At 43.0% G+C, this 19,447-nt stretch overlaps 1 protein-coding gene across 2 annotated transcripts in view; it reads left to right on the forward strand.

Moving 5' to 3' along the window:
* The first annotated feature begins 5,185 nt into the window (after positions 1-5,185).
* The window catches only part of EVL (Enah/Vasp-like), a 223,797-nt gene continuing 209,535 nt past the window's right edge, over positions 5,186-19,447 (forward strand). For both annotated transcript variants that reach the window (XM_043515960.1, XM_038406724.2), the window contains exon 1: positions 5,186-5,787. In XM_043515960.1, coding sequence (XP_043371895.1) covers positions 5,201-5,787 — 587 coding nt within the window. In that variant the 5' untranslated portion in view covers positions 5,186-5,200. The remainder of the gene's footprint in view (positions 5,788-19,447) is intronic.

Consider the following 19,447-nt stretch of genomic DNA (forward strand, 5'->3'; position numbering starts at 1 on the left):
AAGTGTAGATATAGCCTTAGAGTCCATTGAAAATCTCAACTCTAGATGTCAGTTTTCAGCAGAAGTTTTTGTTAGCCTGAAGCACTTAGGGCCTGATTTTCAGAAGAGCTCCCTCACATTCAGGCACCATTAGAAGTAGCCAGATATTCAGTGGGAACTGCTGAATGCTGTGCAATTTTGAAAATCTAGCCACTGATCTAGGTACCTAACGGGGAGCTGAACTTTTTTTGAAAATCTGTCTTTTACAGGTTTATCTAGAATAAAATATATAGTCATTCCAGGAGGAAACAAACCCTATTGTTCTGTGGGGTTTAACTGTCAGGACTACACAAGCTGCATTGTTCCAGGTTTCAGACTGTTGGCTGAAGGAGTCCCCTCCAGGCTGTTGGACATTATTGTTAGATGGCACAATTAAAATGTTGGATCTGTTTCCCAGCTGTGTTAGATTACTGTAATCTATCTGTCCTTCGCATTGCTCTCTCACTGCTCAAACATCTTAAACATGGACTTTTATTCTGGCAGTAACCTGAAGAGAGTGCACAGACACAAGAGCAATTTACTTGGCTGTTCGCTCAGTGTTCCCTTGTCAATGTTTTTAATAAGAACTCTTTCCTTCCCTGTCCAGCCTCTCCTCCAGCTATAGCTTTTGGTGAAATCTTAATCCTGTATTTATGATGTTGTGTGTTGCCATAGAAATGATTGTTATGTCACACATTCAAGCACTGTGGCCTCACGGTGGTATCTAAAAAGAGCAGAAGGTGTGCGCTAAGAGATTCTGGCTGAGCCACAGTCTGAGTAGTTGGAGAGAAAGTGACAGGAGGCTCAGTTTAAGCTACAAACTTGCTCTGGCATTTCCAGTTCATTTCCAGTTCCTGTTTTGCAAAGGATCTGGCCACATGCAGTTTAACAGTTTGTACGTTCCAAACTCTCTGCAACCAAACAAGCACAGCACCTCCTCTGTATCCAACACAGTCTTAGACTGGCTTCTGATTGAAAAACCTGTTTTCCCACGTGATTAGCCCCATCCCCAGCCAGGTTCAGCTGCGCTTCACCTTCTAGCTGGGATTCTGAAAAGCACTCCTAGGATTTAATTAAAAAAACCAAACAAACCATGACACTATTTGGCTCAGTTGATGACTCCTCCTTAGGAAACAGCAGAAATGCAGGCCCCTGCCAAAGGGCCCCCAATCATCTTTATACCCCATCACAGAAATCAAGCCTTGTTCAAATGCATACTTCCATTTTTCTCTCCTGCTACAGCTCCTGCCCCATCCCATCTTACTGCAGCTCAGGCCTGTCTGTGGGTCCGCACTATGCTTAGTGTGTTGCCAACTCTAGCACTAGCCTGTAGGCCCCCCGTATCTCATCAGTCAAATCTTCTGGACTATCATAAAAAGGCAAGGGCAGGACCTAGGCTTTTGCCACACGATAATACTAGAGGTATCAGTGAGGATGCAGCTGCTGTTGGTGGTACAGCAAGCCCAGCATAAATTTATGGTGATGGATGGACCCAAACCCAATCCCCACATCTAAACGTTATTGCATTTGGGGGAAGCTTGGATTTGACTTTGCATCTAAACTTTGTGGCTACCCCACTCTCTACAACGAGCCAAAGCAAAAACCCTACACTTTATATCCTCCCTCAGCTTTGGGGAAGTTTAGAGTCAAACTTTGCCCTTCAGTAGACCTTCTTAGATATAAATATATAAAAATGACTTGGGGCACTGCCACATCTTCCCAGTACATGCTAAGCCAACTCCTTGCTGTAAGAAGTTCTTCTGAAGAGGTACTTTAATGAAGTAATGTCCTACACACTTTGGCAAAATCCTTCAGAGGAAATACATAAATCCAGATGATGGGAAAATCTGACATCTCTGAATAGCATCAGGCTTTATACAAGAGTATGAACCTAAGGAAAGCATGGAAGCTTCATGTCACAGGGTTTACTCACCGCTGGGACACCCCTTGTAGCTCTCTCTGGGGATCAGCTCTGCCTGGTCTGATATGCCACGACCCCACTTGCTCACTAGGAGTCACAGTGCTTCCTGGCTTGGCCCTCTGGCCAGGTCACTATGCAGAGTTCCCCTTCTGGGGTAGCCAAGTTGTACTGGCCAACCTGCCCACATGCCCTCTCAGGCAGTCTTCTGTAAGTGCTGCTTTCCCAGTGGCTGGTAGGGAAACCCAGGTCGACCCTCTACTCTGGGTTCCAGCCCAGGGACTTTGTCAGCAGCAACCAAAGTCTACACAGTCTCAACACTCAAAGATCTTTCCTTGAGCTTCTTACTACTCTGATTTCCACAGACTTTCTTCCCTGCAACTCCTCTGGATAAACCCTTTCTACAGGGCTAGGATCCCAGGACTCCCCCCCCCCCATGTTTCCTCTTACCCACCTCTCTGTCCCCAGAGAGTGACTGCAGACTCTCTGCCTGCAGCCCCCTTCTTCTTCAGTTTGATGGTGTAGCAGACTTGCTTCCTCAGCCTATGATCGCCATGAATTGTATCTTGTACCTTTGTTATGACTTAGAGTCTCACACCTTCCCCTTCTTTCTTAAAGAAATACAGAAGAGGGTTGTTGTTTATTTTTTTGTTTGTTTTTTTAAATTGGACTCCATTTTCCTTGTATTCTTGTTAGAAGTCACACAGAAAATTTTGTTATTCTGAGTTTCCATAAACCTTATAAACCTCTCCTTTCACAGGTATAGCCTTTGCAATCCTAAAGGATATGATTTATCATTTTCTGGACCTTAAACATTAGACATAATCCATTTTTGTACATGTTAATCAGAAATAAATTACTATTTAATCCACAATGCCCTTTTAGAATTCTAGAGTCATTTCACTCTTTCTCTCAGGGCCTTGGATTTCCTCAGCATTGTCAACTGTAGGGCATACTTAGCCCCCAGCTGCTCTAACTTGCTGGCTTTATATAAGCCCACCCTGCTCCTACCCAGCAGGGCTTTGTCTTCAATTAGTGCTTATCATTCAAGCCAGACTCTCCCCCAGGAGAAGCCTCTAAGATTGATTGGACCCTTCTGAGTCACCTTAGTTACTTCAGGGGTGGTGTGGGGTAAACATGCTTCAGGAGAAAATTATAAGAAGATGGGCAAATCAAGTAGCAAGAATCTCTTCATAGGACACTTCCTACATCCAAGTGTAGTTTCCAAAGTGACATTGTCTCTCTGATGGGAACAGCTCAATGATCACCATCCGACCATCTATTGATGTGACATTTCAGGCAATGGAGGATTTACCCAGAAGGACTGCATGCAGTTTTTCACTGACACTACCATTCCAGAGAAGGAGCAGGTGAATGGCTAATTCTGCAGTCTAAGGATAGAGTAGCAGTGGTGGAAAGGGTCGCTGGTGCTCTACACTTATGAGAGAAGATTCCTTCTAATCCACAGGGCTTCTAAGAGAAAACCCTGCACCAAGCCCTTTCATGTAGGCTGGGCCCAAAATACAAGATTGAACCCCTTGAAAAAGGTATTCTGCATCGGGTGGATCTAAGTGAAGACAGCTGAGGGGTGATGTCATTATGATCAAATGCTAGGGCCAGTGCAGTCAAGAGAGAAGCTTTGTGGTTTCCACTGGGACCAGGATTTGACTTGTAATGCAAGATGCTAATTTGTAGTCTATAGCCTGAGAAGTCTAAAGGGTAGGTTGTGCATTTATGGCAATACATTAAATGCCCTCTCCCTTTTTTTTTTCTTTAATACAAGAATATATCACTTGTAAAATATTTGGCCATTGTGCTCGGATAACTTTCTGCACTTCTTTATCACCTTTCATCATGTTACAAACACTTAAGCCTCGCATCACCTTAGAGAGGTTGCTATTATACACGCTTTATAGCTGGGGAAATTGAGGCACAGAGAGGTTGCAAGGTGCCTGAGGGTAATATCTACTAAGAGCTAGGATTAGAAGCTGAGAATCCTGATACCCAATCATTGACTCTAACCAATGGCCTACAGCCTCTCCTCATGCACAACTGTATGTGAATAGATGTATCATTACTATGGAGGCATCTTGTGTAGTATACTCTATTTATAAAGAGCCACAAAGATTCTGTATAATATCTAAAAGAAAAGGAGTATTTGTGGCACCTTAGAGACTAACAAATTTATTTGAGCGTAAGCTTTCGTGAGCTACAGCTCACTTCATCGGATGCGTTCAGTGACCCTGTGTATTGTGAAGCTGAGGCCTAAGGTATCTGAATAAATGCTTTGTTGCAGGCTTACATCAGATTTTCTTGCCTACTCTGGTTTTAGATCTTAACCATATTTACACGTTCTGTCCCCTGATCTCTTTTTCTCTCCCCACCCCCCTCCATTTGATACTGTAATTTGTCATCATGGACTTTAGTTTTAAGAAATATTTTTATTTAAAAATAAAAATCAACATTCTCACTTTTATTCATAGTTCAGATGCAATTAAAATTGCTATGAAACTCCATAGATTAATAAAAGCACTAGCGAACAAGGGCAATCTGTCATATAGCACATGGGCTGGTTTGAAGGGTTTCTCACAGAAAAGCCAAAGAAAATAGGTTTCATTTTTTTCTCATCATTTCTAGGTAAGCTTATTACATTCACGTGCATAAACTCATCCAAATCCCCTCTAATGGGGTTACTGGGAGGTAATTGATGGGACACCTTGAGTGTCACACCTGCTTTCAGACAGACTCTTCTGTTCCTTCATGCAAGTAAATGTGTTGTGCCTTCTTTGGACTCTCTGGGCCAGATATATGTAAACAATCAAGAGAAGATAATTCTCACTTTCCAAGCATTACTAAATAAAGTTAATTATATTTATGAAAAATGTGTGTGAATGTAAAGTTTACTTTGGAGCAAATAAATAGGACCATTGGCCATTTCTAATGGTTTCCTATGTACCACAGGCCCTTACTAACTCATACTAGCTGTTTGTTCACAAGGTGCCTTATTAACCTCTGAGCACCTGAATGAAAATTGCAATTACCAGAAGGCATCACTGCCCAATGAGTGCATAAAGCCCCGGAACCAGGATAAAATTTACGCAGCATTATTATGATGTATTATTTCTATAGCACTTGGAGTGCGCTAGGCGTGTGTATATGCAGTACTGCTTGTATGCATAGATTGCGGCTTGTTCTGTGCTCAGCACCGTCCTATGTGCGTGTTTATGGATGGTGTGTGTGCTGTGCCCCTGTGCACGTCTGTGCATGTGCTCTGCGGCCACTGTATTCTCTGCATTATGTGGGAGGTGCATAAACACTGTACGTGTGTGTGCATGTCTGCTGGGTGCACATGTGCATGCTCTGCGCGCGCTGTCTGGGTTGGCGGGTGGTGCAGGTCGTGGGCCGGCTGCCGGGGGAAAAGCCGAGCTCCCGGCGGCGGCAGCAGGCGTGGGGCTGGCTGCAGGCTGGCGGAAGTGTTTGTCGGCAGCAGTGGGCAGCAGAGCTCCGCGGGCTTTGTGTTGGTTTCCTCTCGCTCACGCGCCCAGGGAGCGGGGAAGATGGCAGGGCCCCGGGACCAGCTGTCAGCCGCCGGGGACCAGCTCCACAGCGAGCGCCCTTGACGCTGGAAGATGCGATTGCAAGGGCCGCGGGGGGAGAGCAGCCCCGGCGCAGCAGGGAGCCCCAGCCCCACGTCGTGCAGCCGATGCGGCAGCCTCCGCGCTTCCCTGGCGTTCACCGCGTTCGGGGGGGTCCGACATTAACCACCCGGCCGCAGCTCGCCGAGCCGGACGCGCAGACCGGCTTCCCCGGGGACGCACCGAGCGAGTCCCCTCAACTGCAGGGAAGATGAGGTGAGTGCGGCCGGGGCGGCGACGGATGCGCCCCGCGGGACCCCGCAGCCGCAGGCTGGCTCGGGGGAAGCAGCTCGGAGGCGGCTGATCGACGCGGCCGGAGCGGCCCATCTGGCGGCCGGGGGGGAACCCGGGCGCCCGGCTGCAGCCCCGCCTCTCCCCGGCGGGGAGCCCCGGCGGCCGGGCGTGTGTTCCCCGGGGGCCGCGTGTCCCCGGCCCCGCTGCCATGGCTGTGGCTGGCGGGTTCCGCCCACCTGGCTGCGCGCGTAGCCCCGGGGGCGGCCCCTGGCCTTGCCCGGGCACGCCGGGCTGCGAGCTTCGTTCCCCGCCCGCGGACACGCACCTGGCTCGCGGCGCGGGAGGGGAGCCCCGAGGGCAGGGCGGAGGCTGGGGGCTGGGGGGGGGCGCCGACGTGCTGCCGGGTCCACGCGGGTCAGTCATTCGCCTGTGACTTTTACGAAGGCGGGTGACTGGCCGGGGTGCAGCGCTGGGGCGATTGGAGCAGGGCAAGAGTAGTGGGGCGGGGGTCACTCCCCATCCGATGCAGTGAGCTGTAGCTCACGAAAGCTTAGGCTCTAATAAATGTGTTGGTCTCTAAGGTGCCACAAGTCCTCCTTTTCTTTTTTCAGGGTAACACAGTTGCTCTCACTCGCACCGCCCTTGCTTGGCTCAGTGTTTGTGCAGGGGGAGGGGACCCCCTCGGCCCCCACGCCGAGTTTGGGGGGGGGGGTTTCCCGTGGGCGCTTTTGGGTCAGCTGTCTGTCTCTCAAGGACTGGTGTAATTTGCTGCCCTTTGGAGGGAACGGGGGCATTTCCTGCACAGGGGGAGGAGGTTAAGCAGCGCTGCGCCTCCTTGTCCTTCCCCGGACGGATAATACTAGTGGGTGGTGACATCTTTGGCATGTTTGACTCTCATCACTTTAAATCCGTAGGCCAGATTATGTCCGTGGTTATAAAAGGCTGCAGGCGGGTTTGAAAGTAGTGCAGCAGCCCAGAGCTGGGGATCTCCAACGCTGATGTTGTTTGGGTAAAAAGAAAAGGAGGACTTGTGGCACCTTAGAGACTAACAAATTTATTAGAGCATAAGCTTTCGTGAGCTACAGCTCACTTGGGTAGCACACGCCAGCGTCTGCCGAGGCTCCTCTTCCCTTGCCCTCTGGGCTGCAGACCAGCATGTAAGATTGTAAAAGAGCTTCAGGGGAGCCGAGAAAGTGTCCCCTTGAAAGATTTCAGTGTAGATCCTTCCTGATCATGCAAAGACCTTCCTCTGACAGGGGGAGCCGGCCAGATTGCTGTAGGTTTTTTCCAGGGCAGTTTGGCTATCATGACTCTTAGGAGCAGAGAACATAGATTTCATGTAATCAGAACAGAGCTGGAAGGAAGAGGTCATCTGTTCTACACCGTAATTCCCCCCCCCCCCCCAACCAGTGCAGGAGTTCAGTCTCCTTGTAAATGTCTCAAAGCAATGTGGTTTCCACTGTTTCCCCATCCCACTGTATAATACTGTTGATTCCTTCTGCTTCACCATCCCCTTTATTTATTAAAGCACTATGGCTTGCCTCAGGAATGGGAATCACAATCAAAGACCAAATTGTCTTCTGTTCTGTGTCTTTGGTGACTTGGAAGACTTTTGTTTTGTATTGCTCATAAGAAAGACAATAGCATTTTTTTCCCCATAGGGCACTCATTATATGCAGCTATATCATGCTTCAAATGGTCTCTTTTTAAAACTATTTTTTTTTCTTTTGGGGAGAAATTTGTTTTGCCGCCTTAAGTGGGTAATTTGATTTTGTATTTTTATAGGTGTCCATTGTTGATATATTGGTGTCTTTTGGATACAATCATATTTTAATACATACCATGGATATTAGTATAAATACTGAATTGGTTAAATCCAATATATATCCATTTACTGGCAGGTTCTATCTAACTTACTTCCCTCCTCAGAAGGGAAAGAAAACCCACTTAAAATGTATTTAAGTATAAAATTCTCCTCTAATAAATGTAGGTTGTATTACTCCAAGAGATCCTGACGGACTGCAATCATTTAATAAAAACCTTCAAGAATCTTTCTATACGTGTGTTTATTTATATTGCTTTTCAATGGTGAATAGATTTCAGTATCTTTCTTTGCACTGAAATTAAATGTTTTTCAGTTTGAAGTAAAAATTTACTGTATGTTTTAATTTTTCCTTTGTGTCCTCGGTTTTGTCTTATTCCAAAGAGATGAGCTAGAACATAATAATGTATGAATAGAGAACATGCCATATATTATGGCTGACCTATTATAACTTATTTTCTCACTGTCTGATAAAAGTGCTTTGAGATCCTCCAAAGATAGATGCTATATAAGTGCAACGTATTATTACTTATTCAGTACTTAAATGTGCAGAAATATTACCTCTCACTGTACAATAAATATTGCTAGATTTTTTTTAGTAGCAGATTTCATTTATTTTTGCAAGCATCATACAGTTCTATCATTTTACAGAAATACATCTATAAACACAATCTCTTCATATTCTAGCAATTTTTGTATAGTTTCCTGCCGATTTGTTAATCTTCAGTATGGCTTATAAAACACCTCCTTGTGTTTTGAGAGGCATCCACAATAGAAATACATGGAGCCGGCCATAGTATTTTGGTCTGTCTTTTTCACCTTTACCCTCCCAAGTAGCTAACTTATGTCCACCTCGATCATACCACTGTACACACGGCTACAAGCTATACACCAGTTGAGAGGGCTCGCCCTCAACCTATGTAATTGGTTTTATCGAAAAATGGGTACTGAGAAGCTGAACCTCTTTTTTTTTTTTTTTTTTTTTTTTTTTTTTAACAGTGAGGGTGATCTAGCCATTGGAACAAATTACTGAGGGAAGTGGTAAACTCTACACCTCTCGAAGTCCTCAGAAAAAGACTGTATGCCTTTCTGGAAGGCAGCGTGTGCTTGAGTAAAGTACATTTGCCTTAATGCAGAGGTAACTGGGTGAAATTCGATGGCCTGTATTAGACAGGAGGTCAGACTAGATGATCTAATGGGTCTCTTCTGGCTTTAAAAATCTGTGAATCTCTCCAGACTTCTGTTGCAGAAGTGGTGCCGGCTTGTGCTGAGTCGCACAGAGGGGCATTGCTGGCACATGATGGCATATATCACATTGGTAGATGCGCAGGTGAACGAGCCTCTGAATAGGGAACACCATCATACTGTGGCTGATGTGATTAGGCCCCATGATGGTGTCCCCTATTCAGAGGCTCGTTCACCTGCGCATCTACCAATGTGATATCTGCCATCATGTGCCAGCAATGCCCCTCTGCCATGTACATTGGTCAAACTGGACAGTCTCTACGTAAAAGAATAAATGGACACAAATCAGACGTCAAGAATTATAACATTCAAAAACCAGTCGGAGAACACTTCAGTCTCTCTGGTCACTCGATTACAGACCTGAGAGTGGCTATCCTTCAACAAAAAAACTTCAAAAACAGACTCCAACGAGAGATTGCTGAATTGGAATTAATTTGCAAACTGGATACAATTAATTTAGGCTTGAATAGAGACTGGGAGTGGATGAGTCATTACATAAAGTAAAACTATTTCCCCATGTTATTTCTTCCCCCCACCCAACCCCCATTGTTCCTCAGATGTTCTTGTTAACTGCTGGAAATGGCTCACCTTGATTATCACCACAAAAGGTTTTCCTCCTTCCCTACCCTCCTTCCTGCTGGTAATAGCTCATCTGAAGTGATCACTCTTTTTACAGTGTGTATGATAAAACCCATTGTTTCATGTTCTCTGTGTGTGTGTATATAAATCTCCCCCCTGTATTTTCCACCTCTTGTGATTTAAGGACTTCAATAGCTCAGACATAGGTGAGGTTTTTCATAGGAGCGGGTGGGTGAGATTCTGTGGCCTGCGCTGTGCCGGAGGTCGGACTAGATGATCAGAATGGTCCCTTCTGACCTTAGTATCTATGAATCTATAAACGTCCCTTTGTTTTTTGAGTCCTACTAAGGTTTTTGCTTCAATGATGTCTTGTGATAAATGAGTTCCACAGGCTAATTATGAGGGTGGGTGGGTGGGTGGGTAGTAAGCAGTAGTATTTCCTTTTTATTAGTTTTAGATTTGCTGCCTTACAGTTTAATAGAATGTTCTCTTATTAAGAGTAAGGATGAGCAAAAGAGTCTGTTATGCCTTTTCTATGCTGATTCTTCTTTTTCATCTCTTCTCTAAACTGAAAAGACTGGAAGTATTTAATCTCTTTTCACATGGAGGTTTTTCCCCCCATATTACTAATTATTTACATCACTTGTCTCTGAATTCCTATTTCTGCTATATCCTTTTTTGAGATAGCATGTCCAGATCTGAACACTGCTCCAAGTGAGGGTATACTGCTGATATACATGCTACTATTGTTATATTTCATTACATTCCTTACACGTTGTAACGTTTTGTTTGGTTTTTTTTTTTTTGACTGCTGTTGCTTACTGTGCAGTGGTTTTAGTAGAGTTGCCTATAGCTTATTTGGAGTTGTTAGTTAATGTAGATTGTGTAGCAATGGTTAAAATTATTCCTTCTATTTGTTCATTGCTTTGCATTTATTAATATTGAATTTCATCTGCCATCATGTTACCTATTGACTTGGCTTTATTTATTCCCTCTGGAGTTCCTCACAGTTTTCTCTAGTTCTGACTAACTTAAATAATGTTATGTCAGTTGTGCAGAATTTGCCACTTTCCTGCTATAACCTTTTCCAGATCATGAATGACCATGTTAAATAACACTCATCCTGGCACAGGACCTTGGCACACCTCACAGTTAATACTATGCCACAGTGAAAGTTGACTATTTACTCCTCTTCTGTGGTTTTCTGCCTCTTAGTTTTTGTTCCATGACATTACAAGTACCTCTCTACCTTTGTGATACTTAATTTTCCTTAATAGCCTCCTGTGAGGGACCTTATCAAGGGGAAGTACATTTTATCAACCTGCTCTCCATTATTCCCTACTTAGTTGACATGCTCAAAGAATTCTAGTAGGCTAGAGAGACATGGTTCTCCTTTGCAGACACTCTGCTGATTAGTCCAAATCATGTCACGATCACCTAGGTGTTTTATAATTTTATATTTAGTTTATTGCTTCAACTGGTTTCCTTGCTAGTGAAATAGGTTTCACTGGTTTTGTCATTCCTAGAATCACTCCCTGGTGGTCCAGCAGACTGACTGATTCTCTTGCAGGTTTCCTGCTTCTGATATATTTAAGGGATTTCTCATTGTTCGTTGTTATATCTTTGACTATTTGTTCTTCAATTTCTACCTTGTCCCTCCTAATTTTCATTTTGCACCTTGTCCATCATAGCTGATGCTCCTTTCTATTCCCTTCACTAGGGTTAGATTTCCATTTTTGAAAGGATACTTGTTTGGCTCAAAAAAATCTCTTGAACCTTGCCATTTAGCTATTTTGCCATTTCTTGCCTTCTTGCTTCCTGCTCTCAATACTCTTTCTGTGTGCTGGCCATTGCATGTGATAAACCGTATTGAACCTCCTTTTTGTCTTAGATTTGAAGTATTGAGGAAATTTATTAAACTTCCAAATTAAATGGATTTTCCTTAATGTTGAGCCCACAAATTAAATTAATTAACTCAAGTATGGATTTCTTGTATCTGAGGAGATCCTAGTAACAACCTCATGTTTCCTTCCTGAATCTGGACCTGAAGATAAATATTCAGCTCTCCAATCTGCTTTTTATTTCCTTTGATCAGAGCTTTAGGAAATGTAGAAAACCTCAGTGTCAGTCTTCATCAATCTGATTTCCATGGTCTCCACTCATTTAAACATTGGCTTTATTCCTGTAGAAGTAGTTTGAGTTTTAAAATGTGTCCTATATTTTCTTTTCACTCATTTCAGAGCTGCCAGTGATCCATAAATCTTCTCTTATTCACCCCAAACCTTGGATCTCAAGGGTACCGAGGTAAAGTTGAAGTAACTATCATAATTTCTTTGCCTGGGCTGACACAGTTGGGTAAATAAATACTTTTACTTTTACCCGTAGGCAGATTTCATCAGCGGTAATTGAAGGCTTCCATTTCATCTGCTTTTCTGATCTAATGCGTAATAATGAGGGCAGTTGCTATCTCCACTCTAACTCAGAGCTCAACAGACATGTGTCTAAGCTATTCATGGACAAAGCTCCCCTCCTCCACTCCCCTGCTGAAGTTTTAGAGAGTTGCATACTAATAAAAGCACAGTTCTCATCGGAACAGAGGCATGACCTAGTAAACTGAGTCAGGCTGTGTGAAATTGCAAACATTTAAGTTTTTGATGAGAGACAATTTTGCCACCACCAGATTTTTCACAATTGAGTGTTCACATCAAAATGCAAACATTCAGATTTTTATAGATTGAGTCTCAAAAATCGATCTTAACCCATATGAAATTCTGAAATTCAAAATTATGAAAACAGTAAAGTTTTTCCAAAGAGGGATTAAGAGGCAAATCCTCCCTCAAAATACCCATGTAAACCCCCTGCCAGCAAAATGACCCCTCATGCAAAAAAAAGTCAATGTTTCAGTTTTCTGCTACCACTGATTGAAATCGTAACAAATTGCAAAGCTTTCAAATTTCACTGAATATTTCATGCAACCCTATTCTGAGAAGAGACTGGGGAGCCAGGAACTCATGAGCTCTGTTCCCAGTGCTGACTCTAACTGTATGCGTTCACTACAGAGTATGTCTTCACTTCTGTTGCTAGGATGCTGGCCCAAACCCTTCTCTTGTCCACTCACCCAGCCCTCTACCCTAAGTGTAGTGGTGCTTTACACCAGGGCTAACTGGCCCAGCTGGGGTATGCTACTTCAGATGCTGCTTTCGCACAGGCAACCCACTATGCAGTGAAGACTTGCGCTATATCACTTGAATGTTGATAGACTTCCAGTACCTTCCCACAGTTTCCCCTTTATGATCAGAAGGGCAGACTCATTCACTCACAGTTTACTTGGAAATAAAGCTGTTTATCTTACTGCAGCACCCAGAACCATGAGAGACGCCCCCAGAAATCCTAGCAACCCACCCAGGGGAGTGCAGCACCTGTGAGGACACCGTAACTTGGGTATGGCTTTCCATTGTGGCTGTTCAGACCCCGGCTAGGCTAACCCGGCATTCAGACCTGGGTGCTGATCACCTGGATTAACTCTGTAGTGAACACATACAGACTCATGGTCGTCTGCAGCAATTTAGTTATTTAACTACTTTGGCTCCACTATCCTATTTGCAGAATGAGGATGATAGTACCTACCCGATGACGTGTTAAGATGTATTAGTTCGGTCCCAATCCAGCAAAGGATTTAAGCATGTGCTTAATTTCAAGCACACGAGTAATCCCATTGAAGTGCTTATTTGCTTTCCTAGAGCGGAAGCTTAGTATTTGTGAAGCACTTTGAGGATGAAAAGATACAAATGCTAAGTAATATAATATGTATTCCCTGTATTCCATGCACCTCTCTCTATGTATCCTTCTGTCTCCCATGTGCTCTTCCCTCCCTCCTCATCAGTGCCTCTATTCCTTTCTTTCCCTGACTCTCATGCATCTGTTAACTACCCCACCACTGCTCCAATAACCAACAGACATAAAAGAGAATGAAATGGAACTCTGGGTATGTCTACACTTGAGCTGGGAGATGTGATTCCCAGTTCACACAGATGTACCTGTGTCAGCTCCGCTTTTGTTAGCATGCTAAAAATAGTAGTTTAACCAGAGTTGGTGCAGGTACTAGTGCACTACAAATAGTAAGGTAGCCAGGGTAGCCCAGGTGGTAGCTCAGGCTAGCCCCCCCCCAAATAAGTACCCACCCGAACCCCTGAATACATAGTCAGGTGGCTAGCCCAAGCTGCTGCTCAGGCTACCTCAGCTACCGTACTATTTTTATCACACTAATAAGAGCGGAGCTAGCACAGGTTGTCTTAAATACCTTTTAATGGCGTGCTCTCCCCTTTTCCCTCTTACTTTTTTTTAAATTGTTGGGCAATAACAGCGCTCCCTGTGTGTGCATGTGTGTATAGCAAGTAGGACAATTGGGCCCTATCCTGACTGGGACCTTTGGGAGTTGTCACAATATACAGTATAAATAAATAAAAGTGCAAATATTGTAGCTGATACAGAAATAAGTGGGTTTTTTTGTTCAGTCATTTTTGGTTAATATCTGTTTCAGTAAGTAGGAGCTTTAGCACAGACTAAAATTATCTCATAATGTAATGGCGTAATTTTAGTAACCTATTGTAATTTTACTGTATTATGAAAGTTGAAAGTTGCAATTTGTTTATACGCTAATCTCTGTCAATTGATGGCATCTTCTGGGTTGATTCAGATGAACTTCTGATCTCAGCAATCATTTTCTTAAGAAACAAAAGTTGATAGGCCACTAAATAAGTCGTGCTTGCTTTCCTCATTCAGCTAATCTCATTTTAGTGCCTCTAACCCAGTCAAGTAAGTAAAGCAAACAGGATTTGGCCTGTCACAAATGCACCAAATGTATTTACTTAGATTTACTTTTTATTTAGTGTTTTATACAGTGGCCTGGTTACAGAGTCACTTTCTTTTTGCCATATTTGTTGCTGTTACATTTTCCCCAAAATAAGAACTGTCCATTTATTCAAGCACAGACAGAAGAGTTGGGTAGCTTCTCTTAAGTATAGTACTTCAGGAACCTTACTGTATCTGAAATGCTGTTTTGTAGGCTGTGACAGAAATAGCCCTAACTCTGCCTTAGTAACCTTGTATAGCAGTAAGTATTTTCCCTTTCTCTCCTCTTGCAATGGACTGAAAGCAAACTTTTAAACCAGCGCACTGGCTATTTTCAAATTAATGGGTTTTGCATTCAGGCTGAGGAAAGCAAGGTACAAAAATCTGCTGTTGTTCTAAATTGAATTGTTCACTCCTTTTTGGTTCGCGGCTTGAAACTTTTTTCTTGATTACACCTGTTTGTGAGTAGAAGATTATCAACATGCCAAACTTCCCTTGCTTCATATGGAGTAAACATCTTAAGGCAACATTTAAAACAATTATTTTATTTAAAAAGGAAGAGGAGGAAAAAAAAAAAGGAAATTCTGTCATCCAGAGAGCTTGGAGAGCAGAGATGTGTGCAGGCAGCTATAACAGAGTGGAGATGAGTGTCAGATACAGATTAAGAGCCAAGCTGTGCCCTAGGATACGTGTATAAAACTCCCATTGAAGTCAAAAGGGATTAAGCATATGTACTGGATTCAAGAGCAATATGTATTCAGCCAAATGGGAGAGCAAAGAGGCTTTCTAGAGTCTGAACTGCTTGCTGGACTCGAGCAGCATCTGTCACCCTGACCAGAGTGCTGGGATGTAGAATATTAAACATACAAATACTGCAAAAGTACCTATGAGGGGTGGTACAGAGACACCATGATAGTATATAAGACATCGAATCACGAGCAGCCAAGCCAAACCACATCTTTCTCTCTTCTCAAGACCTTGCCAGATTTGGGCTCTGCTGGAGTCTGGAGCCTGCAACTCCTGACCATCCTTGCTGATCTTAACAGCTGCCCCAGCAAGGTATAAGATTGGAGGCAGAAATGAGGCTGGCTGATGCCAGGCATTAAGACCCCTACACACATGCTTAAGCTTACTAGTGTGGGAAGTTTCATTGATGTCAATGAGTTCAGTGCAAGATTGGGGCCCAATACAGGAGATGAAAATACTGTCCTGATCTTAATGTACCTGGATTAAAAAACAAAACAGCAACAAATATTTTCCTCTCTGAATTTTAAAGAACATGACACAGTAAGGGAAATCCTATACTCTAAAGAAAAGAAGACTACGTTTATTCTATTCCTTCTTTGTGTGCAGCAGTTATCTCTCAGCTAATATAGGGGACTCACTCTGAATTGTATTTTCATGTTGTTCATAGGTCCTGGCAGTTCACTGGTATCTGAACTAATTCCACAAAGAGATAAACATATACCCTGCATGTAACCCTTGTTTCTTGTACATCCAGGACATTGCTGCCCAAAGTCAACCTCATGGGTATATGTGACTACTCCTGTTCCACGGTCCTTGGAATGTGTTAGTTGTTTGTTATTTATACTGCATCTTGGGTATGTATGGTGCTTTACAAGGTGTTCTGAGAGATTACAATCTGGAATTAGAGCAAAGTCATAACAAATGGACAAAAGATCAGGAGCAATAAATGAAAGGATATCTCCCTTGCGAGATGTTGTTTCTTGCAGTGAATAAGAAACAAAAGGTTGCATCATGGTTGCTTTTAAAATATATAATATTAGATTTGAGGAAAGAACTAGTTGTGGTACAGTGGAGACTGAGAGTCTCTAGGCCAGACAGAAGTGAACGAGGAGGGGTGTTAGGACTGGGCAATGGGCGATCTGACCTACTGGTCACAGCAGGAGTCAAGGGTCAGGCCAGGTCCGATGGCAGGAGGTCAGAGTCCAAGACAGGCCAGAGGGTAAACAAGAGTAGGTGTCAGGAGCAGGCAGGGTCAGGTTACCAGGAGATCAGAAGCAGGCAGTAGGTGCCGGTATCGAAGGGGGAGTAGCCCAAAGCAGGGAGAACCCAGTTGCATGAACAGCTTCCTGTTCCTGTGCTTGGTTCACAGCTTCTAAACCCATCAGGATGCCCAGCATTCTGCCAATCAGTTTCTGTCAGAGTTCAGCGCCTATTCTGATGACCGTTAGCAGGTCACTGGGTGGCAAGTTGGAGCTTACTAGCTGCAAAGAACTCTGTGCAAAGCCAGACCAACATGTCTGAGGAGGAGTAAGGTGGGGCAGGGAAATGAGGGGGAAATGGCCTGATTCTGGGCCAGCTTCAAGACTGCTCTAAGTTACCCAGCTACAGAGGAGCTGCTTCACTGGCTGAGGATGAGAAGCACAGTTGGGGTCATGGATCTGTCCTAAGTTCAAGTCCCCTAGATTTGTTTCTTGACAAAGAAGTGCTTGAAATGTGTCATGAAAAACAGGAAGGTGGAATTAAGAGACACCAAATAGGTTGCTTGTGTTGAGCCAGGTGGCCTTTCCCTTGTCCTAAAGCAGGGGTAGTCAGTTCTTTTTTATCAAGGTTGAAATTTCTTAATCAAAGCATAGTCAAGGTCCAGACTCCCGAGAAAATTAAACAAAAAATAATAAGTAAATAAAAAGATTTTTAGGGGTCCATTCAAAAGTGTCTGGTGTTTTTGACTCTGCTATATTTCTCTTCACACTGGCTCTCTTAAGATACTAAAAGGGAAAAAGCCAAAGGGATTGGATTTCTCCCAGTTAATGGTCTTCCAACCTAACCAGTGAAGCACTAGTCAGTGCTTCTCCAAATTATATAGGAGGGTACAGAGGACCATTTTCTGACCTTACACACTATGAAATCCCATCGATTTCAGGATATAAGTCAGGGCAAAACTTGACCCGTTGTCTCTGAATTTGGTGGAGTGACACACCAGTAATTTCAAAGAAGGCAGTTAAGTAGCTTAGGACTCTGCCTCGTTCTTGTCAAAAGTTTAAACTTTGCTTTTGATTTAATTAAAAGTTCAGATTTAAACTTTACAATTTCCATCCACCCAATGTAAATAAGATTTGCTTGTTTTTCTGTCCTTAGCTGATAAACAAAAACTATTGGCAGAATTGTATAACCAAATGTAATTACAAGTCTTTGCTGGAAACAGAAAAAAAAAATCCAACAACCCATTGTTTTAAAATTATATAGTGTGAAAGCTTGTGAGCATTACAGAAATAGCACAGGAGAAAGTTTCAGAACTAGACATTGAACTGGAGAAGATGGAAACAAGTTCACAAAGGGAATAAATGCATATTGTGACTTGCCTCAGACGATGAAGCACCTATGTTGAAAGGTCTGCAATATGAATAGTATTTTTCAATTTAGCATCATGCAGTTAGTCAGTCAGTACCTCAAAGTATGAAATCTGTGTTGAATATTGGTTGTGTTACTGATGGATTTTTAACATTGCTTTCATTCAGGAAGGAGTGTACATGGAAAGAATTGTTCCTACTGCTTAGGGCTCAAGGCCTACATTTTCAAAAGGAGCTAGTCATTTTTGGGTAACATCAATTTTTAGATGCCTACTTGAGACATTGCCAGGTCACAGACTGTTTTGAGTAAATAAAATCCTTTGTAATAATTGCTGGAAAGCCACACATCTTGGCTCCATTCCCAGGCAATGTATTCTGCTGATGTTTCATCAGGTGATGGAAACCTTTCTGCCACTGCTTGTATGGGTACCAGTGAGAAAAGCCAGTCATTGTAGATTCTATATACAAATGTGTCCCAAATGCTTTAGAGAAACACTCTAGCAGTAAGGTCAAACTCTGGCATGTGTAGTCAATGAATATTTATTTAATTACTAATTTAATTCAGAGGTCAGATTGATTAACCAATATGAAGGGCATCAGATGTATAGACATATACAAGACTTCCAAGCTCAGGTGCTAAAACAATGCCTTCTTTTTTTCTTTAATGTACGCCTTCCATATCCGCTTGGGCATCTTGTCCATGATATGAGTCTGTTCTTTCAGTCTCCATCTCTTGTTGGCCAAAGTCTGTGGCCACAGATCCAATTTAGGCCTGATCCTGTGAACTTTCTGTGAGCAGAACTTCCATTCGCTGCCGTGGTCATTCCTCACATGGGGATGGTATGGGAGGAGCCCAGTCCTGCTAACTCAGAGTACGAGGATCCTGCTTTGACTATACAAGCAAATGAGAACAGAAGATTCCCTGAAAAAGCTTATTAGAAATGTCATTAGCTACTAGAGGTCATAGTCCAAATGTGATTCTCTCTTGGAAGCATGGCCTACACCTCCATGTCAGTGAGGTAGGGTTGGAGTGTTGGGTCAAATTTGAATACTCTGAGTCCAGAGCGAAGAAATGTGATGGATTTGAATTGCAGTTTGACTCCACAGATGGCACCTGCATAGGAAGGAAGTTTTAGAGATTCATGCCCTAAATATGATGATGTGCATTTATTTTGTGTCCATATTTTTGCATGCAGGACAAAATCTCAATGAAATTGAGTACCATAGGACAAACGTGTAAAGTACATTAGGAGGACCCGCTTTTGAACTTGCGCCACTGAGAATCGGCAGTGATGCTATGAAAGTCGGTAGAGTGTAAATAAGGTGAGAATTAGGTTAGAGACTGAATAAATACGAAAAGTGACTTTCGCACTTCATTGAATCCTTATGGTTGCTTTTTTTTTTCCTATTAAAAACCCTAGACAGGTACATTGCGTTTTTTGTGGGGTTTTTTTTTTTTTTTTTTTTTTTTTAACGTGCAGGATGTTTTCAAATATGGATTAGTAATCTGTTATTTTTTAAAATAGACATGTATTCATCCGTTTCTAGGAATTTTTTTTTCAGTACATCGTTATAATGTCCCATTAATGTCAGCCAGGATATTGCAAATGTTGAAAGACTGAGAAATGAAGATTTGCAGTTGCCAGGCCTCTCATTTCTTCAGTAGATTCAAGATGAGTTTTAACAAATCTAAAAAGCAAGAGGAAAAATCACATAGACAGGGAATTAGCTGAGCCCATAACCTGAACTCAATAGAGCACACCGACCCTGAGTTAGTGTCCAAACCCTACCCTGGCCTGGGGAATGAATTTTTTTGTATCTCAAAACCACT

The sequence above is a fragment of the Dermochelys coriacea genome, chromosome 6 (assembly GCF_009764565.3).
Source record: "Dermochelys coriacea isolate rDerCor1 chromosome 6, rDerCor1.pri.v4, whole genome shotgun sequence".
In the NCBI taxonomy this organism is placed as follows: Eukaryota; Metazoa; Chordata; order Testudines; family Dermochelyidae; genus Dermochelys; species Dermochelys coriacea.